A 24,100-nucleotide genomic window follows, 5' to 3' on the forward strand; every position below is an offset into this window, starting at 1 on the left:
GCTTCACATGACTACTTCCCAGCCTCATAAACCTGTGCACTAACATGCCTCCTGTTGGTGGATATGTGAATTTCTCTGTTGAAAGAAATACACAACACAAAATAACGTTATTTAAACATTTTTATTTACCTCCTCTTTCTCGTGTGCAGTTGACAGAAACACACCAAGCACATTTCATTGTCAAACAATGTTGGACAGCTTTGGTCTTGTCAGAAAACCAGGAGAAATAATGCTACCACACTTGGAGGTATGTACAGCGTAACGTTAGTGCATTTATTGCATCAAAAAGCATACATATAAACAATAGTAGTGCAATTATACCCCACCCCAACTGAGGAGACATCTTGATAGTCCCAGCATGTATCTCATTAATACCAAACTTTGTATTGCATCCAGAATTTAGGCCAGTGAAACACAATATTAAATAATAATAAAATATTGTGCTTTTGACATGGGAAAAATTGTTTAGTTTCCATAGAAATCTTCTGCAATAAAACTCAAACTATCAAGGATGTTGTTTATTTCAGGATTTATCCAAAGAAGGTCCTGTGCTCTTGGTGTTTCATCAGGTGGAAGCTATCAGTAGTTAGCATCTTAGAGATCTTTGCAAGTGGTCCTGGATCATTTTAAAAAGAGAGGACATCACATATAAACCCATGCTTTCTGAGCTGTGTTCTGTGAAAAAACAAAAAACGAAACAAAGAACAAAAAAAAAAGACTTTTGTCAGTCAGAGTTTGCAGCTTTTCAATGGAATTTGGTACTAATCATTTACAGTATTTTACAGCTTATCATTCATAATGCATATGTAAGTGGTTATGTTGGTCATGTTGATTCACTTATGTGAGGATGATCCTTGCAGCCCTTGTGATGCAACAGGAGTACAATATGTCATGCACATACAATAGGTTATTTACATGAGTTCAGCTGAATATTGTTTTTTAATAATTTTGAAGCAGTTGTGTTGAGATGTAGGAAGTTAAGGACCGTATGAGTTGTTAAACGAGGCAAATTAGAGACAGACTGCAGACTGTATCGTTGCATAGCTTGCAATTTCAGACAGGGAGTCCACAAGATGGCCTACTACAATATGTCTTCAGATGTCACATATACTAAACACTTCAAAAAATGACAAGGAACTTTAAAGTCTCATATGTACAAAGGAAAAAAGTCATTGGGTGAGTTTAGTGTTTGTTATTTTTCAGTCATTGTTGTTGGACTTGCTTGAAAAATAGAATAACTAATAATTAAATTTCAATGGACAAGTGTACTGTAGTTAAGTATTAAAGTGTTATTTCTTTTATAGTTTGGTTTATAATAACTGAAGATTATGAAACAATAAAATCTTTTTAAAGAACAGGGATTTCTTTTTAAAATATGACAAAAGACATACTCAAATGTTCCCACAATAACTAAAAGGAGAAACACATTTTAAATAAAAAACAAACTATACAGTCATTAAATTTATAAGGACAAAAAGTCTGCCGTATTGCATTTAAGAGTCCAAAAGGAATGTTTTTATTAGTATAAAGTATGAACCTACACTTTTATTATATTTTAAATAGGGATGTCCTGGTCTAGTGCCAGGTATCAGATGAGGGTGCCAAACAAGGCATTATTGAATGATCAGTCAATGAATAAACTCAAATCTTGATACATGTTCCTGCACTATTGTCTCTAAGCATGTCTGCAACCACATCGAGTCATGTTGACACAATTTGCAATGGCAGTTTAAAAAAAATCAGGCCCTATTTTCATTTTCAGCTTGAAGAAATGCATTATAGACCATGCACATTGTTTTCTTGATCTAACAGATCTGTTTTTTACTCTTATCGACGTTTATAGTGAAAGAGAGACTGCCTTGGCTGCTGAGGTCCTCTGTCTTTCTGGTGTGACTTTTTCTGTGCAGCTAAAACGCTCCTCATTCAGTTTTACACCGTTCAAAGCAAAATGGTCAGAGGTACATTTCCTTTTGAACAACTGTACAGTTATTTATAAAATAAACATCATGATGAAAAACTGTATGACTTTGCAATACAGTTTTTACCTAGGTATAAAGTTTTTAAAACATGTGCTAAATTAACAACTAGTGTTTCTGCGTAGTAAGATCCGGGGTCACCTGAGGGGCTTTCACAGACAGATACTACACAGCTAGACTAATTATGAACCCCAAGGCTGAAACAGAGATCTTAATTAGTTGACTTTATTAAACATTATGCTGGATGAAAGACCTCTAACATGTTTAGACATGGATTCTGAAGCATTTTGATCCGGTCAGACGGACCTTTTATGTGAGGAGTACAACTAAGACAGAGGAAGCATTCCTGCTGCAGCGGTTTAGCCTTATAAGTCTGAGCCAGAATACGACTTTGATGATCCATCAGCCATCAGTAATGTGACACAGAGGCTGAAACAAGCAGTTGGGAGGATAATGATATTTGTGTGACTATATACAGTGCCTTGTGAAAGTATTCGGCCCCCTTGAACTTTTCAACCTCTCGCCACATGTCAGGCTTCAAACATAAAGATATAAAATTCTAATTTTTTGTGAAGAATCAACAAGTGGGACACAATCGTGAAGTGGAATGAAATTTATTGGATGTGTCAAACCTTTTTAACAAATAAAAAACTGAAAAGTGGGGCGTGCAATATTATTCGGCCCCCTTGCGTTAGTACTTTGTAGTGCCACCCTTTGCTGCAATTACAGCTGCAAGTCGCTTGAGGTTTGTCTCTATCAGTTTTGCACATCGAGGCACTGAAATTCTTGCCCATTCTTCCTTGCAAAACAGCTCGAGCTCAGTGAGGTTGGATGGAGAGCGTTCGTGAACAGCAGTCTTCAGCTCTTTCTACAGATTCTCAATTGGATTCAGGTCTGGACTTTGACTTGGCCATTCCAACACCTGGATGCATTTATTTGTCAACCATTCCATTGTAGATTTGGCTTTATGTTTTGGATCATTGTCTTGTTGGAAGATAAATCTCCGTCCCAGTCTCAGGTCTCTTGCAGACTCCAACAGGTTTTCTTCCAGAATGGTCCTGTATTTGGCCCCATCCATCTTCCAATCAATTTTGACCATCTTCCCTGTCCCTGCTGACGAAAAGCAGGCCCAGACCATGATGCTGCCACCACCATGTTTGACAGTGGGGATGTTGTGTTCAGGGTGATGAGCTGTGTTGCTTTTACGCCAAACATATCGTTTTGCATTGTGGCCAAACAGTTCGATTTTGCTTTCATCTGACCAGAGCACCTTCTTCCACATGTTTGGTGTGTCTCCCAGGTGGCTTGTGGCAAACTTTAAACGAGACTTTTTATGGATATCTTTGAGAAATGGCTTTCTTCTTGCCACTCTCCCATAAAGGCCAGATTTGTGCAGTGTACGACTGATTGTTGTCCTATGGACAGACTCTCCCACCTCAGCTGTAGATCTCTGCAGTTCATCCAGAGTGATCATGGGCCTCTTGGCTGCATCTCTGATCAGTCTTCTCCTTGTTCGAGATGAACATTTAGAGGGACAGCCGGGTCTTGGTAGATTTGCAGTGGTCTGATACTCCTTCCATTTCAATATGATTGCTTGCACAGTGCTCCTTGGGATGTTTAAAGCTTGGGAAATCTTTTTGTATCCAAATCCGGCTTTAAACATCTCCACAACAGTATCTCGGACCTGCCTGGTGTGTTCCTTGGTCTTCATGATGCTCTCTGCTCTTTGAACAAAACCTTGAGACTATCACAGAGCAGGTGCATTTATACGGAGACTTGATTACATACAGGTGGATTCTATTTATCATCATCAGTCATTTGGGACAACATTGGATCATTCAGAGATCCTCACTGAACGTCTGGAGTGAGTTTGCTGCACTGAAAGTAAAGGGGCTGAATAATATTGCACGCCCCACTTTTCAGTTTTTTATTTGTTAAAAAAGTTTGACACATCCAATAAATTTCAATCCACTTCATGATTGTGTCCCACTTGTTGTTGATTCTTCACAAAAATTTGAATTTTATATCTTTATGTTTGAAGCCTGAAATGTGGCAAAAGGTTGAAAAGTTCAAGGGGGCCGAATACTTTCGCAAGGCACTGTATATATAAAATTTTGTTGTTTATCGTGTGATTGTTTTCTGTGTATCATTGCCATCCTTAAATGCTATATTATGCTCCTTTTGCTTTGATTGTGGGACATGCCAGCACAGCAGTCATACAGATCGCATAAACTAACATCTGCTATGATGTCTCTGGGGCACATTCATAGGAATGCAGACGTTAGTTTGCTGAAAAGAGTACATTTTAACTAGTTAAATCATAAAGGTTTAGTCGGAGTCCTTCCAGCTTGTTTCAGTTTATGAAGCAAGAAAAAAAACATTTTCTAGTAAATTTTATTAGATCACGATTAAGTCGAATTGGACTTTAGCCAAGTGGTGCTAAAAAACATTGTCAGCAGCTGCCGGATGTGAGTTTCATGAAGACTGTAGCTAGATGTTTTGAGGCAGATGTATCTTTAGAAGAGCAACGCTGAACTGAAGAAACCCCAGTTGTGACAATACATCTGTCACTGTCAGGAGAGGCAGAAACTGCAGCGACATGAACGTAATATTTTCAGTTCCGATGGAATGTTTTTTTTTTTTTTTTTACTGCACCTTAAAGCTCCTGAATTTTCAAGCGCATACATGGATTTGAAGTAAGTATTGCATTAGGACTCTAGGTATCAGCAAAAAGCTGTTCTCCAAAGACTCGGATAGGTGTAAGGGACAAACACATGTTGACCGGGACAACCCTTTTCAAGGGCCTTGCGGATCTTCTTCTCAAACATGTTGTCAAGGTCAGATTTTATTATATTCCTACTTTATTAATAAAAGAGTGCATTATCAAAAAACAGATAAATGCAACTATTCTGTTCTGTGCAAATTTGAAAGCTTCAAATATGGTTTATCAGTCCCAGCAAGGTAGCAAGTGATGTTTTTCCTCAATAATAATTATATTTGCAATAATTTGGTAATATGCTTCTCTTTTTTGGACTTGTGCAAAAATATGATAATGCTTTAATTTATGCAGAAATATAGAAAATTCACAAACCTTCTCTCCCAGTTCAGTGATGCATTATATATTAAAATTAACATAAACTATCTTTTTGGGAGTAAAATAACCTAAGCATTTAGTAAATATGAATAAATCTGTTGGTAGCATGTTATGCTACAACCATTGGTGGTTCTGGCATGAATGGCACCCTGAGAAAGCATCCCCCAACGCGTTAGGCCTCCTTAGCACCAAACAGGAGCCCCAGCACAACACAAGGACATGCCCACTTCCCAAACATGCTGCGTATGCAAAACACATTTGAGTCAGAAATGACAGAAAACGTCATCACAAGTGCTCCTGGTGGCCGTGTTAAGATGCTACCCTGGGTGGTGAGCCATATTGTATCAAGAACCATCACAAGCATTCTGCGAATATAAAGCTGTGGCAGAAATAAGTATTTAATAAATAAAATAGTAATACTTCATACGTTTTTTGGTGACTTTCATTGTTGTATAAATATAATTTATTTTAGGCAAATGCAGTGTGAATAATTTTACTGGATAAATACTTTAACAACAAAAGCTAAATGTAGCAAAGTTGTAATTATGTTATATCTGTCAGGAGTGTAACTTTTTCTTTAACAAAAAATTGTTAAGGAATGATCTCCAACCATCTGCACATTTTTACCTTAAGGACTTTTTCCTCAGCCAACAGATCAGATTTAACTTACATTCACACCAGTGGCAAAGATGTATAGAGACTGTGCGCTATCTGTGCTTGTTACAAATTATTTGCATAAAAGCTATATGTTAAGATATGCATTGGGGTATACCGAGAGCCAGGATATGAGTTACAGATAGTTGTAAAGACTGTTTTGGTAAAGCAGCAGACAGAAAGAATAAAAAAGAAAGAGAAAAAGAAAGATGAAATTGATTATTTTCCTAGTCTCCATGCAAATGTTACACTGCGATGACTCTGACAGAAGCAATCATACTTTTAAGGAAGCATTTTAGTTAAACATTTGAAATGACAGCTCACTTAAAGCTGCAGACATGGAAGACGTACAGAATTGATTTTCTGTCACTCTCCGCACCTCCTCGCCAGAGAGAGAAGCGATGTGTATCCAACATTAAACCCTACGAGCCCTGCACTGCAAACATGGTCATTGTGCAAGCAGCTTCTTTGTGCCAACGGTACTATGGACTTTACTTTAACCCCATAGAGGTGTGATGTATCTCCAGTGAGAGATGAATCAGCTTTTGTGTGCTTCAGACAACTGTAGACACACATGGGCTGGCTCATCTCTAAAGGATATTAGGGTCATTTTTCTACTGTCTGGATAGGAGGAAGGATCTCATAGGAGGATTGGTGATCAGGAGGTGAACAGTGACAGCACTTTTCCACCGATTTCTGTAACCAGTGCTTTTGCTGCTGCAGAAAGTGGGCCTGAGTTATCACTTGACAGTAGAAGCAGGAACATCTGGCCCCTGGGACAGCAGTGAGGAGTTGGTGACATCTTCCTCCTTGTGTCATATATTTCTTCTCTTGTCCCAGCTCACCAAACTTCTGCTCTTTCACCCTTTTCAAGAACCCTGCTCTTTTTTCTGCACCAGATGTGGAGAATGTAGAGGCTGGCTTTGATGAGAGGACTGCTGCTGTCCCCTGGTGGTCCCTGTTCTTCATGTCTGTACTGTTGTGACCCCAGCCGACAGCACAGGCTGCTTCTGCAGAAAAGGGAACAAACACACATCTGTATTTAGAAATATTCTTTAAGCTTTATGTTGTATTTGCTTTTCACCTATTCCTTTTTTGCTGATTCTTACGTGTATGCACTGAACAATGATTGAATGAGAACATTTGAAATTTTTCTTTTGCACTAAATCCAAACAGAACACCAACCTATGTTTGTTACACCTCTTCCTAGTCATTAAATACTTTAATTTTATGCAAAGTTTCTGTTAAATAACATTTTATAAAAAAAAAAGTTTCATAAAGTAACTTTTGGAGCTGAAAATTGTATTTTTTATTTCAAAGCAAATAGCTTTGAGTAGGGTTTTGTGGAGAGGGAATCAATATGTAGTATCTTACCTGCAGGCAGTGTTTAACTTTAATGACCTCAGTTTAGATCAAGACCATTGGGATACAGTTGCAAAGCAGATTTGAGCCATCTTAAAACAACTCCTGCCCTAAACATTTTTTGTCTTTTCATATCAACTGTTACTGCTGTTACTTTGCATCTGTTGCACATTCATAGGCTAACATTTGTGTGCAACATTTATAGTGGAACCTCTTACTTTTCATATGGCCAGACCTCCAAGCATCTGAACACAAAATAAGGATCTGTGTTAACACCTTTTTCTCTTCCACATCTGTACCCGCTGGGAAAAAGACACTTCACCTTCCTTCTTTAGCGTTCTTTGAATTGTTTTTCATTAGGGAAAGGATACCACACCCTCCCTCTCCTGCTTTCCAGCTTCAGCTCTACTTGGTGAAGGCAACATATGAAACTTTTTACTAAAGCTGGTTCCAGCTTCCCACAAGGATGAGAAAAACATCTGCCTTCCAAGAGATAATTAAAAGCTTTCAGTTCCTTAAAAAGCTCTTGCTGACCAAGGTCTGTTGACAGCAGCACAGCCATCTAGATACAGCCTGACAAGGACAGTTACAGGCTTTTCTCACTTCATTAGCAAAGCTAATTTGCACCAAAACTATTAACATGATGGCTCTCATGAACCAGGAGTTAACTTCAGGAGACACTCAAACGCCCCACTCTTCCCAGGATCCCATATCCTTTGTACCACATACTGTAAAGTGAAACACCAACAGTTAGAGAACACATAGTCTTGCATACAGCGAGTGGAAAAAATCCTCCACAATCTATTCTAGTTAAAGCATGGACTCTTTCATCATAATACTGGGAGATTTTAACAGCGCAAACCTCTCCCATGAACTCCCCAAATACAGACAGCATATTAAGTGTCCCACCAGAGACAAAAACACACTGGACCATTGTTACACAGCTTTAAAGGACTCATATCATGCTGTTACCAGGGCTGCTCTGGGTTTTTCGGATCATTATCTAATCCACCTCATCCCAACCTACAGACAGAAACTAAGAGCTTCTAAACCCAAGGTTCACACTGTTAAGAAGTGGACTGAGGAATCAAAGCTGATGCTACAGGCCTGCTTTGAATGCACAGACTGGACTGTTTTTGAAACCTCAGCCACTGACTTAAACCAACTAACTGATGTGGCGACATCATACATCAGTTTCTGTGAGGACATGTGTGTGCAGACCAAGACCTTCTGCACCTTTGAGAACAATAAGCCATGGTTCACTCCACACCTCAGGAATCTGCGCAGGGAAAAGGAAGAAGCTCACAGCAGTGGAGATTGGGCGCGGCACAGGCAGGCCAGGAACAGACTAACAAAAGAGATCAAAACAGCCAAGAGAAGCTACAGTGAGAAGCTTAAGAACAGCCTTTCTACTGGTGACACTTCAGCTGTATGGACCGGTCTGAGAAACGTGACTGCCTACAAGAGCCCCTCCACCCATCCTGAACAGAGTCGTCTTCTGGCCAACCGTCTGAATGGCTTCTACTGCAGACATGACAAGAAGCCATTCACACCTCAAATCATTTCCTCTACATCCCATTCAAGAACAAATTCCTCCCATAAAGCAACCAACCCCCCACCATCAGATCCTCTACCTGCAATAAAGATCTCAGAGGAAGAGGTAAACAGGCTCTTTCAGCGCATGAAAACAAAGAAAGCTGGAGGACCTGATAATGTCTCCCCATCATGTCTGAAAGCCTGCGCACATCAACTCGCTCCGATCTTCACAAGAATCTTCAACAAGTCACTGGAGAAATGTGAGGTCCCCTCCTGCCTCAAACGATCCACCATCATCCCGGTTCCCAAGAAACCCACCATCGTAGGATTAAATGACTACAGGCCTGTAGCCCTGACGTCTGTGATCATTAAATCCTTTGAGCGGCTGGTGTTGAAGCACCTGAAAGACATCACAGGTCCCCTGCTGGACCCCCTGCAGTTTGCCTACCGAGCAAACAGGTCGGCAGATGATGCTGTTAACTTAGGTCTACACTTCATCCAGCAGAGACTGTACTTCCTGAGGCAACTCAAGAAGTTCAACCTTCCACAGGAGTTGCTGGTCATCTTCTACACTGCCATCATTCAGTCTGTCCTGTCTTCATCCATCTCAGTGTAGTTTGGCTCATCCACCAAACAGGACAGGTCCAGACTGCAACGAATAATCAGGACTGCAGAGAGAATAATCAGAGCTGACCTTCCCTCCATCCAGGACTTATACAGGTCTAGGGTCAGGAAAAGAGCTGCTAAAATCTCTGCCGACCCCACACACCCTACACATAAACTGTTCAGAGCTTTACCTTCAGGCCGCCGCTACAGAGCACTGTTCGCTAAAACCAGCCGCCACAGAGACATTTTCTTCCCCCAGGCTGTTTCTCTGATTAACATTCAATAGAGTACAAAACAACAGCAAACAGATGTTGCAAATGCACCTTTTTTATTAGATATATGTATATTGTACATTGTAAATTGTAAATTGTAAATTGTAAATTTGTATATTCTGTAATGCAAAAACAGAACAAAAGAGCAAAGTGTACCGGAGGCAAATTCCTTGTTTGTATGCACGAACTTGGCAATAAAGCTGATTCTGATTCTGATCTTGACCAGATGTTCATAACAGCCATTCTGAGTTCTCCTTCACATTCACAATACATAAAGACATTCATCACAACTTTATATATTATAGGTGGGAATCTTTAGGTACTCAAAAATGTAATTAAATTACAATCCAGAAGGCTATGATGCAATAATAAATAGATTTTTGCACCCATAGGATGCAGTGACTTAATTTTGTCTTATTGAGTTGGAGGATGTCCACCTAAGTGAAATATCTTTAAGCTGGGATATGTACCCAAAGCGTGCTCCATAGCACAAAAGCCCTGGTTCTTAACAACATTTGCAAAACATTTGCACTAAAAGTCACAGTAAACTTTGGAATTCACTTCACCCGTCCCAGTTTAGGGAGCAATGGCATCCTTTGCTCAATGATCTTGATGATCTCATTGTGGTTGATGGTGACTGTTCTTCCTCCTGAAAGTGTGCAAAAGGGTTTCTCATGTTTCAAAATATTTTATCTTAGTTTTGCTTTCAAGTTAAACCTTTTGTGTTCCTCAAAATTGAGTTATTAATTACCATGATAATAAAGTTTTAACATTTGTAAACTGATTTAGAAATGTACATTAAATGTCTGCTGTGGATCACCAAAACATAAACGTTCCCCACCCTGAGTATATATTGTAAAAACTGTACTAGTTAATTGTGGGGTTTAGTGCTACTGATTGTAATCATTGCTCTAACTCTGATAAAGTTTTTTGCAGTTTCTAAGGAAGATAGATTACACATATTTCTTTTATGAATTGCACTAAAGACTGTGTTACTTCCCATTCCATTATCAGTACCATTCTATGGGAAACACAAATGTAAAATTAATGCAGTGTAAAACTAAATAAGGACGTACAAAGTTTTAATTGCATAGATTTTTTGCACATTCATTTTCTTTCTATCAGATAGTTGTTCCTCTGTCCAGAAGGTCCTGAAATTTAAATCACAGCCCAGGCTCTTTCTGTTTGGAGTTTGCATGTTCTCCCTGTGAATGTTTTGCCTGACTTCTATGATAACCGGTGTCTCTAAATTCCCCTTAGATTAAATGTTTGTCTCTGTGTTGCCCTGTGATGGACCAGCGACCTGTCCATTGTGTAACCTGCCTGTCGCTGGAGATAGGCACCAGCCCCCCGTGACCATGTAAGGATGAACCAATATAGACAATAGATGGATGGATGTTTTCTATGCATTGCTCTTGCAAACACTAACCAGAGATCAACATGGTCTGCATTGCAAGTTAACACAGACCTCTTTTAAATATCAGTTGAATATAAAGTAATTGTGATGTAAAGGTTTACTGACTGTGTTTTTACTTGGCATAAATCCAATGTAGAACAGGCCCACCTTTGACTAGATCAACTATATGATGGCAACTTCTATGTTTCTCCAAACTGAGGTTATTCAGAAAGCTGTCCACTGATTACAACTGCTGATTACAACTACACAGGACCCATCTTCAGAAAAAATCCCTACTATTCCTTGAAGAGGAAGCAGTAGCAAACTAAAGAAAATAACGTTTTAGATCTCAATGTGTCTTTCCTGGTTAAATAAGGTAATAATAAAGACCTGATAAATACGGACATGCTTTGATTCAAACAAACTAAAACATTTCTGCTCACCTACATCTGTGACTGGAATCATTCTATCAACTCTTGAGTCTCTGAAAACTATTTTGGACACAAAAAGGAGAGAAGTTGAAACTAATTAATAGAACTTAAGGGCAAGTATAAAATTCTGATTGGTTGTGTGTTTCTACCTGCTGGCTGGAGTTAGCTGATGGTGGCGTGACCAGATTTTGGTCCTGTAAGGGGTTGATTGGGGCAGAACAGGGGAGGTGTGTAGCTCGCCAGTAAATTTCCAGGTACTCGGTCAGGTGGTCGCATGCCTCTTCAAGCTGATTCTCATCCAGGATTACATCAAACATCTCCTGAAAGACCAAAAACACAAATGTTACAAAATAGTTCTAAATAAAATTCAGCTTCAGTTTTTTCCATCATAACTTTCTGAATCCTATTTCACATCAGGCACAGGGACTAGGAGGGGCATACAGGAGGACATTGAGCCAGCTTGTCCCCGGCCATCATCTGGACATTGAGGTGCTTGCTTTGGGACTTCCCTCGAGACTTTATCAGCCTCTGAAGAACCTGTAGGATAAATCAAAGCTTTTAGAAAATGTTTTCCTCATTGCATACATTCGCTTAGTTTAATTTCAGTACTTGACTTCATCTTTAGCCTGAAAGGTTCAGAAATATTTCACCTGCAGTGCTGTGGCGTGAGCAAACAACTCTTCATTAACAAACTGTCTAAAAGAATGTAAATCAATAAAAGTCTTACACAATAAACAGAGTGAAAACTGAACCCCATTTAATGTAAAACTGGAAATTAAACCATCAAATATTTGACCTTTTTAACCTGATAAATAAAAATAATCAAAACATGTTTATGCTCTTTTTTCATTTAAAGGATGACAATAATCAGTCTGTTTTTAAAAAGGAAAAAAGCAGTCAACTGGCTTGATTATTTTTATTTATGATGTTTTCAATTAACCTAATTTAGACATTACTGTACTTTGGGGGAGGAGACTTTAACATAGACGATGATGGGAGCCAGAGACGTTTTGAGGAGCTGGGCTGGATGGTTGATAGTATCTGCATCCAGGACAACCAGCTGAAGAGACTTCGCCAACTCAAAGATCCTCTCTATCTCGCTCTGGACCTCAGCTGAGAGCATACCAAACAAAATATGCAACAGTTTATTTTTAACTCAAGAGACAGTGGAGGTATCTATTCTTAGCTCCTATTGATCTGTATTCAGCTCCGAAAGAGTCAAGACAGCTTTTCTCATCACTAACCCAGACTGGAGCGCGTGTTGGATCTCTCCATAATGGCCTTCTTGTTCAGTACCGACCGCTTCGCCAGAGACAGATCAGCGGTCACCCGTGTAATAGTGATCCTAAAGAAGGAGCATCTTATCACATCATATCCACGGCTGTTCCATTTGAAAGGAGTGAAACTGTACTCTCAGTGAGCTAAAAATAATTTCCCATTATGCTGTATCCTACCCGCCATGAAATGTGATAGGCAGAATATCACAATGAACTCAGGCACAGTGTTTCTGTGGAGAGGAGCAGAGACAGCCATGCTCACCTGCCGTCAAATCTGTGCTTTAGGAAGTCAAACAAGGCTTTCTGCATCATGTCGGTCACCTAAGAGACACAAAGTGCAAAGAAGTTTGAAAATAAATGTAATAATAACATTTCAGGACAGGGTTTATTATATCTTCCCCTGTTTTGTTAAGTGCCATTAAAACATATAGTTGACGGCTTAGAGATGTATTCCGTTTTTCTTTCTTGACACACTTAATGTTCCAGAGCATCAAACTAATTTTTAAATCAGCCAAATATGGCCAAAAAATAGTTTTCAAATCATGATTTTATATATTAAGAATAAAAAAATCTATCCAAACCAACCTGCCTCTTTGTCATAGAATATTTGACCCCTTGATTAATCCTGAATTAACTGTGATTAACCACTTTTTTTGGTTCAGATTCTCTAGCCATACCAAGGCCTGATTACAGGCAGACATGTAGAATCAACAGATCACTTAAATAGAACCTGTTTGACAACAAGAAGTAGACCAAAATATCTCAAGAAGGGACATGTCAGTCTCCAAACTCAAGAAATGCATGAACAGATGAGAAAAACAGTTGTTGACATCTATCAGTTCATTTAAAACATGACTGTAACCAAAAGTGTTTAACATCAGTCTTGTGGGACTTTGGGACAAGGCTTTGGGACTTTAGCAAACCAGAGTGAGAGCCATTATCCAAAAATGGAGAACTCAAGAAACAGCAGTGAACCTTCCCAGTAGTGGAATGGAACCATGAATTCTGCTCATTACCAGAAAATCCAGAAGGGGGATATCCAGACATTGTTTAGCAACCTTTAGCTCAGCTGTGGTTAAAGCAGGACAATGATCAAAATCATACCAGTAAGTCCATCTTTGAATGGTTAAAAAAATAAGGTTTTGGGGTGGCCTAGTCAAAGTCAGGACTTAAAATTAAGATGGTTTGGGATAAACTTAAAAACCCTGTTTATTGAAAAGAAACCTCTAATGTAGCTAAACTTAAAAACAATTGCACAGAAAAGGGACTACAATTTCTCCACAGTTTCCTCAAATGCTTAATGACAGTTGTTACCATGGTGGTACAACACATTATTGGGTTTAGGAGGTCAATTACTTTTCACACATGGACAGTTTGGTTGGGATAGCCTTTTTCACTTAATAAATTTAATTTAATTATATTTACTCAGGTTATCTTTGTCTTATATTGACATTTGTTTGATGATTTGAAATATTAAGGTGTGACACAAAAGCGCAAACTATCTGTAAATGGTCAAAATAGTTTTGCACAGCACTGTAAGTACATTCCTCAATGTTGTTTTTTTATGTTAAGTGAGTAGGTCTGTTCAAATAAAAACTGTTATTATTTTCTATAACTGTGATACAAGCACCACTGGGGGTCCCTGGGCCGCCCCAAGGCTGTGGTACTAAAAAGAACAAGGACATCTACCCAGACACAAAAATTACATCTGCCCAACTAAACCATGTTCTGGGTCAAAGTTCAAAAACCAGTTGGATCTTCCAGTTGATGTACTCAGTAACCATGGTGAGATACTTTTAGCAATGTGGGCTTCTACACTCACCAGCCACTTTATTAGGTACACCTGTCCAACTTCTCAACACATGGCAGCAACTCAATGCATTTAGACATGTAGACATGGTCAAGACGATCTGCTGCAGTTCAAACTGAGCATCAGAATGAGGAAGAAAGGTGATTTAAGTGACTTTGAACGTGGCATGGTTGTTGGTGCCAGACAGGCTGGTCTGAGTATTTCAGAAACTGCTGATCTACTGGGATTTTCATGCACTACCATCTCTAGGGTTTACAGAGAATGGTCCGAAAAAGAGAAAATATCCAGTAAGTGGCAGTTCTGTGGGCGCAAATGCCTTGTTGATGCCAGAGGTAAGAGAAGAATGGCCAGACAGGTTCGAGCTGATAGAAAGGCAACAGTAACTCAAATTGTTACAACCAAGGCATGCAGAAGAGCATCTCTGAACGCACAACACGTCGAACCTGTAGGTGGATGGGCTACAGCAGCAGAAGACCACACTGGGTGCCACTCCTGTCAGTTAAGAACAGGAAACTGAGGCTACAATTCACACAGGCTCACCAAAATTGGACAATAGAAGATTGGGAAAAATGTTGCCTGGTCTGATGAGTCTCGATTTCTGCTGCGACATTCGGATGGTAGGGTCAGAATTTGGCGTCAACAACATGAAAGCATGGATCCATCCTGCCTTGTATCAACAGTTCAGGCTGGTGGTGGTGGTGTAATGGTGTGGGGGATATTTTCTTGGCACACTTTGGGCCCCTTAGTACCAATTGAGCATCGTGTCAACGCCACAGCCTACCTGAGTATTGTTGCTGACCATGTCCATCCCTTTATGACCACAGTGTACCCATCTCCTGATGGTTACTTCCAGCAGGATAACATAAAACACGAATCATCTCAGACTGGTTTCTTGAACATGACAATGAGTTCACTGGACTCAAATGGCCTCCACAGTCACCAGATCTCAATCCAATAGAGCAACTTTGGGATGTGGTGGAATGGGAGATTTGCATCATGGATGCAACCGAAAGATTTACAGCATCTGTGTGATGCTATCATGTCAATATGGACCAAACTCTTTGAGGAACGTTTCCAGTACCTTGTTGAATCTGTGCCATGAAGGATTAAGGCAGTTCTGAAGGCAAAAGGGGGTCCAACCCGATACTAGCAAAGTGTACCTAATAAAGTGGCCGGTGAGTGTAAATCAATTAATATGAGCTAAATGTATATGTCTGCCTTTCATACAACAAAATAATTTTCTATTTTGTGTGTCTGAAAGATTAAATGAGACGCAAATCATCAAAAGGGTAAACACACAGTTTTTACTCTGGTTATTAGAAGGTTTTGCATGTTAGGCGGCCACCTTGGATTTTGAGGTTGGGGTTGGTGAGAAATCTCTGACTCTCCCCACATAAAATGTAAACCTCTGAATTTGTCAGTGTGGAAACCCTAGTATTTACAGAGTGGTACTTATTGTATGATTTTTGAGAACCACTCCTTTGCAGCATTTGAAAGATCTCTGCGGATATAGATATATGACATGATTTATTAAATGAGAAATGTTTTAGAACATCCGTCTGTCTGTCTGATTTACTCTTTTTTTCTGAGTTCTGTATTTTCGGTCTTGTATTTTGACATATTTCTGTATTTTCTATAGTTAGCTCTGTTTACTTAGTGTTGATTGTTCTTCTAGTTATCACAATCACATCTCCACAGTATTTAAACTCCTTAGTTTCTTTCTTACCCTGGTTCTTGTGTGATTTCCTTTGTGTTCTCTGTAAGTTTACTTGTTGTGTTCATTAAATTCTCACCACCACCATCCTCCCGTATTCCTGTCTGCATTTTGGTCCCATCAAGAAAAACATGACAAAGTACTATCATACTAATATTTTAAAACAGCAGTGTAATAGGATGTGGACTTTTTCAGTTTACTCTGAAGTTAATCTTTACTATTTCCAAATTAGAAAAATGAACAAAAAGGTTCTGTGAAGTTGGAACTTGATGTTGAAAATTTGGAGGTCTTCTTACCAACCCTGAGCTCAAAACCGAACATGACTACTACACATTTAAAGCAGTGATACCTGCAGTAAAAAACATTTACCAACATTTGCATTTTGTATCTCATTAAATCCTCCTCAGACATTATAGTACTTTTCTACCTTCATATGCAAACATGTCCCTGCGGTGCTTAAAAGTACAAATTGCAGACAAATGCTTGGTGTGCTGATAGTAGGTTATTTTGGACATTGAGCGCATTGATTAGCAAATGCTATTTCCATCTTGCAACTAGATGAACCCAAACACTGGTCCCAAATCTAAAGCTCTCTACTGACTGCAGAGAGAGGAAAATGTAACTTACGATTGTATTGTTTCATGTTACTTTTGTTTAGAAATTTTGTTTGAGTTTAGCACTGAGTTTTACTTGCAGGTATTGTGCTCATCTTGAATCTCAGGAAACTTGTCAAGCTCCGCTAGTTTTAGCAGTGACGTGTTATGGATAATTAAATCACTCATACAAAGACTGAACGTTTCAGCTAAGTTAGGTAAACCACAAATACTGTAGATAAAAAATAGAAATGTTTCAAAATTCATTCATTCAGGATTCTTCTAAGGCAACATCAATATGTGGTACATGTTTGTACTGTTTATTTTCCAGCAGCTATACAAATATTGATGGATACTGATTTTAAAATAATGTAGCTCTTTCACAATGATGCAGAGAAGCAGAATGACCACAAGAGGGAGTGCAGAAAAGAGAAGAAGGAGTCCATGTCGAAGAGCATCGAGGAGTGGCTGCATGCAATATGTACAAGAGAGACAAAGCAGAGAGAACAAGAACAAGAGAAAGAGGGAGCCGGAGGCAAGCTGGTGTTCACCACTGGAGCAACCCCAAAGCACATCGCCACCGCAATGTATAAATATTTCACACACATGCACACAAACACAGACAGCTTGGCATGCAGTGTCTGAGATCACAGAGGAGAGATCAGGGCAGAGAGAAAACACAGAGGCTCAGAAACACGCCACTCGCCTCCAAACACAGACTTGTTTCATACTGAAGGATTCAGAAGAGAGACAGCAATGTGTTTTTGAAGGTTTCATTCATAGTAAGAGTGTTTATGATATACATTTCTAATATTAATGAATCAGCTCATATGAGGAGACATACTGAGTTAAACTGTTCCTAGAGGTTGTCATATATGCGACAGCAATCATTACTATTGCTGTTCCTTCGATAGTGCAAGAGAGCCACCAAAATCCCACTGGATCTGAAAATCCAGTCCAGATTAAACTGGAACAGTCCCAGAGATTCAGCTCAAACAAAATTAAATGTCTGGTTACAGTTATTTTGGTGTTCTGTTGTTCATGTATGAACCATAACATACGTTTATATAAAAGCCTATATATTTGGGTGTACCCCAAACAATTATATTATTATATAAAATTAACTTACAATGAAAGTATACTTTACTTTTTTAAGCTGAAAGACAAGAGAACATGTCACTCAAGTAGGGCAGGTTATGTGAGTTGGTCTTTAGAAGTCAATAAATTGCTACAAGTAAAAGGTTGCTCAACTAATGTCCTGTATGTACTCGGAAAAAACAACAATTTGTCCTCTGGATTTACACTTTGTGAGGGAATCAAGTGCAGAACTCCTGGGAAGTCTTCATAGGGATTTCCCAAAGCAGCATAATGATATAACAGTGTAGTAACCCCACTCTCCTCAGATTACAGGCCAACCACACCACAGTTTTTGAACACATAAGAACAAAGTTCTGCCCAGATGATGTGTCAATAACAGATTTATTTGTTCTTACAGAATATGTATCAGCCTTATAACCTTTCTCACATCTACAGTCAGAGCAATTATTAGTATAAAAAACTAGACTGTGACAAACAAGACTGGAGGAGGACTCATAGGATGATCCCATCAGTGCTTAAAAGAGGTCTACTGGATACTCTTCTCTTGTTTCAAGACAAGCCACCTCCCATCCAAACTCTAACATGGGTTGGAAGTATCATGCTTATAAACTACAGTCAGACCCATGTGATGCATAATCTTTAGAGGATGTTATGGGTTGGTCCAGATCACAATAAGAAAACTGCAGATATTTGAAAACACTATGTTTTCTATCAAATACTGCAATACAAAGTTACAAATTATATACATGTTTTAACTTTGCTTTGTATTTGTTGTTGTCTGAATGAAGTGTGCTTGTAATGAAGGGAAGCATGAATTTTAGAGTAAGTGTTGTACATAGTACAGGATAGTCTCTGTTCTTCAGAAGAAACACTGCTGAAAAAACAAAATGCGTCTTTTTTCCATCGTTTGGAGTCACTGACATTGTAATTTTAAAGTCTCAAGATGTTTAAAACTGCCCTAGTTCTCTGATTTAAACAATCCTCATGAGTTTCTAAGCACGACTAAACCCATGCTCGATATTACAAGCACTTCCAGACTGGATGTGGTCACGTGTTTGAGGTAACACCAGATAACTCTTTGAGTAATCGACTCACCTCATAGCCTTTCAGTGAAGGGCCCACCAGCACCACTGGCCTCATGGAGGGAACCACGTCATAGGGAGGAACATGCTCAGTCTGCACAGGTCACAAACACAGACAGGTGGTGGAGGGTGAGAGAATGCAAAAATGTTGAAGTGAAAGGAAACACACTCCATGAAATATTTTGTTACAAATGTAAAAGTTGGAAGGCGATGCATTTATTGACAGACTGCAAGTTAAAGAATAGAGAGAGACAAAGAGGGAAAAAGACAAACATACCTGTTTCTGCTTCTGTTTGGCTTTTAGGACAAACAGAATTAGGATTAAAAAATATTTTTATGTAAAAATCAGAAGACTACAAAGTTGAAATGAAAAAAAACAAATACCAGAAGTAGTCCAGATTTGAGTCTAAGGGCTCTTACACATTTTTTATTCCCATTCGTCCCCAGATCTCAATTGAAGTGATGGATGGATGGATGGATGGATTTGTAACTAATCTGGTCATATTTAACTTACACTTTAACAATGCTGAAAAACTTCAAGTAGTTTAAACAATAAAAACAGAAAAAAGTACATTTTAAAACTTTATGTGAAACGTAATAAAAATGCAACTTTGACAACCCCACATTTATTCCCACTTAAATGGCTAAAATCACACAGTACTTGTCACATATCAGAGAAGAGGACTGAAACATGGTGACTCAGCATTTTAGGTAATTTTCCCAGTTTAAACCTTGCACATTTAGTTTGGTGTGCTCCTGACTGTTTGAGTGTGAGTGAACACCCTGGTGAGAAGAGCTGGTTGAGACCTTCAGACAGAACACTGGAGCAGCGTCTAGTAATGAAGGCTATGAGTCTGTGATGGATAATTAACATTAATTGCCCAAAATGTTATTCAAAAAATCTTATTCTTAAAATATTATTTTATTAAAATAATGTTTTATTTACCCATCTAATTAAGTATTGCATACCAGTTGTGTGTAGACGTACAAATTGTTGTTCTTAATTATTTTCTAAACTAATGTGGCCTTTTGTCAAATTCCTAAAGACAAACCGTGGTTCTTAACTATTAAATATTCACACTGAACTGATGTCAGAGACTGTTAGCCGGCTACAAGAAGAGTCTCACAAACATTATTTCAGTCATAAGAACTACGGTCAGCTGTAACTTAGGTGGTAGGATGTAAGTTTTTTATCACCTAGAATACAGATGTTTGTTGAAATCTTTTGTTCAGTGACTGCTCTTTCACACCAAAACCTTTGGAACCAAGCCAGAGTCCAGTTTCTGTATCGGATCTCACCAGTGTGAACCCATCGCCGACCCTGAAAGGAATCTGAGAGTAGTACCCCGGCACATGTACAACTGCTGGTCTTGGCATGGTTTATCCGGACCCTGGAGAGGTTGCAGTGTGAATGCATGCATGGCCAGTGTACCAAAAGCAGGAAGAGAGGATGTAAAATATGAGCTGTGCATTTGGGTAGAAGAAGAAGCAGTAGAGGAAAAACAAAGTAAGAGTCCAAATCCAAATGAAAATGTCCCGTGGGACAACGTGGAGTAGTGAAGAGGTGCAGGCTCACAGCTACATGTGAACACCAAAGTAGCAACAGAAAACTGATGAGACAGAGATTTTTCTTCTCAACCATCTGTTACATATGCATGACTTTGTTTGGTCTGGTCTAAAAAATCTCTGTGTGAAAGCAAACCAGGCCAAATTAAGGTATACATTTTTTCACTTTTAGTGATGGGCCGATCCCTTGACTGGACTACTAGTGTGAATGCTGATTGATTTTGGATTTTACTGGTAAATAACGACTTTCTTTATTAATTTATGGATAAATAAAAAAAGGTTAAATATCACTATCTAACGATTTCTTAATAAAGATCTAAATATTAATGGGGTTTTAAATTTTCTATGTCTGTATAACCTATATTTCATTTTCGAGTGTGCAACACATACAACATGTTATGTGATCCCTTATTTGACAGACTAGCAGCGGAGAAGCCTGAGACAGGTTGATTACCTTAAACAAGTATTGAAACAAATGTATTTAGTTTTAGTTGTTTCACTTAGCAGAAGTGGCAAACCAATAGCTAACAGAACGACGCATTCTCTGTTTTCAGTACTAGGTCCAGGACTGGTTATATGGATTTCAATCCTCTTTCAGAGCAGATTATTTGACAGCAGTAACAGGAGGATGCATCTGTGTGAATAAGAACTTGGGAGAATGTCTCTGGGTGAATTATATTTTTGACACAATGTGAGAGCAGAGCTTTTCCATCCTGAGGAGGATGGAAACCTTTAGTGGAAATTCAATGAGTCACGACTCAGCCATGTTAAAGCCAGCTGATTTAGCTTTTGCAGGATAATAATGATATTAAGTTTGGCCAGAGGAAACAAAATATTCCTCTTTAGGTAGAACCCAGATTTGGGAAATAAATCGATAATTTTATTGGTGTGGACTTTGCGGTGCTGTTCTGTTAAATGCATTGATCACTCTCTGTCAGTTGTCAAGGCTAAACACTGTTGGGAAAGGGGCAGGCCCCTGTAAGTTACTCAGTAGATTATAAGGCTATTCTCAGGGAACTGTTAAGGTTTAATATTATTACTAGCTATTGATATTTGCGTATTTTTGAGTTAGAATCAGTGATACGGATCTATACTGTAAATATTTGGTTCTGTAGTTTTCTGTCATGTTACTGGAAAAACTGAAGTTCCATAGATCATTGGTCACCATTAGAAAATGGTCTTTCAAAAAGTGGCTTTTTAGTAGTTTATGTGAAAGTTTTGTGTTTCAGCATGAAGATCTGACTCTGATCTGATTGTCTCTTTAAGGTTTTTAAAATACATTATGTGGATGTGTATCAGTAAAGGTGTCTGCGGATGCTGATCTGAGAGGACTGTGCTGTATGTGGGATTGCAGTTCAAACTCTTACTTCACCTCTTTCCTTTAAATCTCTGAAGCACACAAACACGTTTTAATAAGTTTCTGGTTTTTTTCACATATATTATTTCCACACTGTGTTATCTTTTTTCCATATTAACCCAGACCTGGAAAACACCTTCATCTAATTCCAGAATTTGTTGAACTCTGGAGTCTGCGTGATGCCATGTTTAGCTGAGAAGATTTGCACATACATTTTGGTAAGTGTGCAGCCTTCTGTTGAAAATAAAAAAAAGCTTAACATTCATTTTAAAATGAGCTTTTTTCCTACTATGAACAACCCCTATACCTAATGAAAATCTGACCTATGGAGGGCACCACGTCTCAGACGACAGAAAGCAAAGCCTAGCTCTTTTAGTTCTACTTACCTGCAGATGGAGGGGTGGACCTCCAACCTCCCGATGATGCGTTCCCTCCTTTCCTGCAGAGCGACATAATGCAAAACTTTATAATGCGTGATGAATCCCCTCAGGAGGCAATTAAGATAGCTCCAAAATAAGCTCAACACATGAGCAATAACTATTTATATCTTTACAAAGTTTTCAAAGAGCATGTGCTGCAGAGGAAGCTGGTAAAAATTAGGGCACAGAAGCTCAGAAATACAGAGTGGCAGCAAATAAATCCATGAGGGTTGCGTGAGCTCTGACCTGGCAGCCGCTTTTTGTTCTTGTTTTATCCTCATGGCCTCCAGTTTTACCGGGCTTGGGATAAACGTGATGTCTGCCCCTTCTTTCACCAGCCGACCAATCCACCAGTCATTGTTGTATTTCTGAAGAGAAGGAAAATGCACAATGGGTTAACAGTGATATATGCTGGGTATTCATTTACTATAGATTAATATAATGTTAGATCCCAATGTTTCTTACCTCTTTTATGTGCAGAAAGTCTTTGGTTTCAAAGTTAATAGCAGCACCTTGGACTGGACAATCTTCATCAAGGGCCCCACAGTAACTGACATTGGTTTTCACTGCAAATGCTACTGGCTTGGACTGTTGAAGACAAGTATTTGAAGGTATTCGCAGTAATACATGAGACCCATCAACATAGAAACTTTAGCATGAAAGTTGATGTCTGGTATCACAGATTTGTAAGGAATGAAGATCAATATGAGGAAACTCTTTGATTTCTTGCCACTCACCTTGGCTCTTTCCAGCTGCAGCTGAGCCTGGCGCTCGGCTTCACGCCGAGACGCCTCCTGGTCTTCCTCCAGGGACAGGTCGGAATCAGAGGGTCGACTAGTGTAGGAATCGGCTGAACCCTCAAGACAGACAAAAGTAGAAAGAGTAAAAAAGCTTTCAAATCAAACTCTCACAGGTGGAGGAGGAGATGAATCCATCTCAGCATAACACCTGGGAGGAGCTGTCTCCTGATAATAAAAGGCAAGTAGCAAAGATGCTACTTCACTCCATGCTGTATCCTCCATTTCTGTCCCATCTTACACTTGTCCCTGCACCTGCCTGTCCTTTCCGCTAACTTTCCAAAGCAGCTGTTCCCATGAGAACATAATGCGCATGAGTACCGCAACACTAACAACCAGCATTCTCTGTTTATCCACTTCACCCAGATGCAACATGAGTTGAAGAAATCCAGTCTGCAACCAAAAAGGCTGAATATAAAAACACCATGACAATAGATGAATTAAACTTTTGGCACTTTGTAATTTTACTGTGTAAAAACATTATTTCAGTACAGAAAATCTATCACAAATTCTAAGTATGACTAATACCCACAAAAGTTTGTGCATATGAGTAAATAGTTAAATATAAACCAATGAATAACCTTTGCTAATGAAAACAATGTTTCTTTTCAATGCAAGAAAGAATGGACAATAGAAAAATAGAAAATGGTTGTGCAAACAATGCAGAAATCCTGAGAACTGTCAGTTTATATTGAATAAACATTAAAACCCAAACCTCCCTTCACTCATCCTCCACATCAACATTAGTTTGCTCATCCAATATGCTCTAAAACTCCTCACATACCCAGAAATTAGCAGCCTTACAGAATAGCATCAGGCTTATTTGATCCTCCATTTTTGTCTTTTCCCTCTTCCTGCCCAGCCGCATGTCTTTAGTTTTCACAAGTCCTCAAAAACAGTTTGAACAAAACTCTAGGGCAAAGAGCTTAGGAATTATTTATATATGATATCCTAATGTCTATCAACGGAGAAAAAAGAACCTGATTCAAGCTCAAAAAAGTCTGCTTTGTTGTTTTTGACACAGTTCACATCATGAAGACCTTAATGAAATTACCTCACC

General features: G+C 38.9%; 1 protein-coding gene across 1 annotated transcript; it reads right to left on the reverse strand.

Moving 5' to 3' along the window:
• Positions 1-4,023: 4,023 nt before the first annotated feature.
• On the reverse strand, positions 4,024-22,824 carry cacnb3b (calcium channel, voltage-dependent, beta 3b). Its single transcript, XM_047376108.1, has 12 exons — positions 22,709-22,824; positions 22,490-22,611; positions 22,211-22,263; positions 19,179-19,198; positions 18,915-18,995; positions 12,867-12,925; positions 12,572-12,672; positions 12,289-12,440; positions 11,769-11,864; positions 11,477-11,647; positions 11,344-11,387; positions 4,024-6,734 (listed from the first exon to the last, which is right to left on the reverse strand). The coding sequence occupies exons 2-11, from the start codon at positions 22,522-22,524 to the stop codon at positions 11,358-11,360; spliced, it is 798 nt and encodes a 265-aa protein (XP_047232064.1). The 5' UTR covers positions 22,525-22,611; positions 22,709-22,824; the 3' UTR covers positions 4,024-6,734; positions 11,344-11,357.
• Between the last annotated feature and the right edge of the window lie 1,276 nt (positions 22,825-24,100).

Source organism: Girardinichthys multiradiatus, chromosome 1, assembly GCF_021462225.1.
Source record: "Girardinichthys multiradiatus isolate DD_20200921_A chromosome 1, DD_fGirMul_XY1, whole genome shotgun sequence".
NCBI classification, from domain to species: Eukaryota; Metazoa; Chordata; class Actinopteri; order Cyprinodontiformes; family Goodeidae; genus Girardinichthys; species Girardinichthys multiradiatus.

Bases quoted from the DNA above. Each gene is read 5' to 3' on its own strand.
- cacnb3b (XM_047376108.1), bottom strand. From the start codon at position 22,524: ATGAGGATAAAACAAGAACAAAAAGCGGCTGCCAG. The intron at 12,673-12,866 runs GTGAGCATGGCT...CTCCTTCTTTAG, and splicing joins AAGCACAGATTTGACGGCAG to GATCACTATTACACGGGTGA. The intron at 12,441-12,571 runs GTTAGTGATGAG...GTATGCTCTCAG, and splicing joins CAACACGCGCTCCAGTCTGG to CTGAGGTCCAGAGCGAGATA.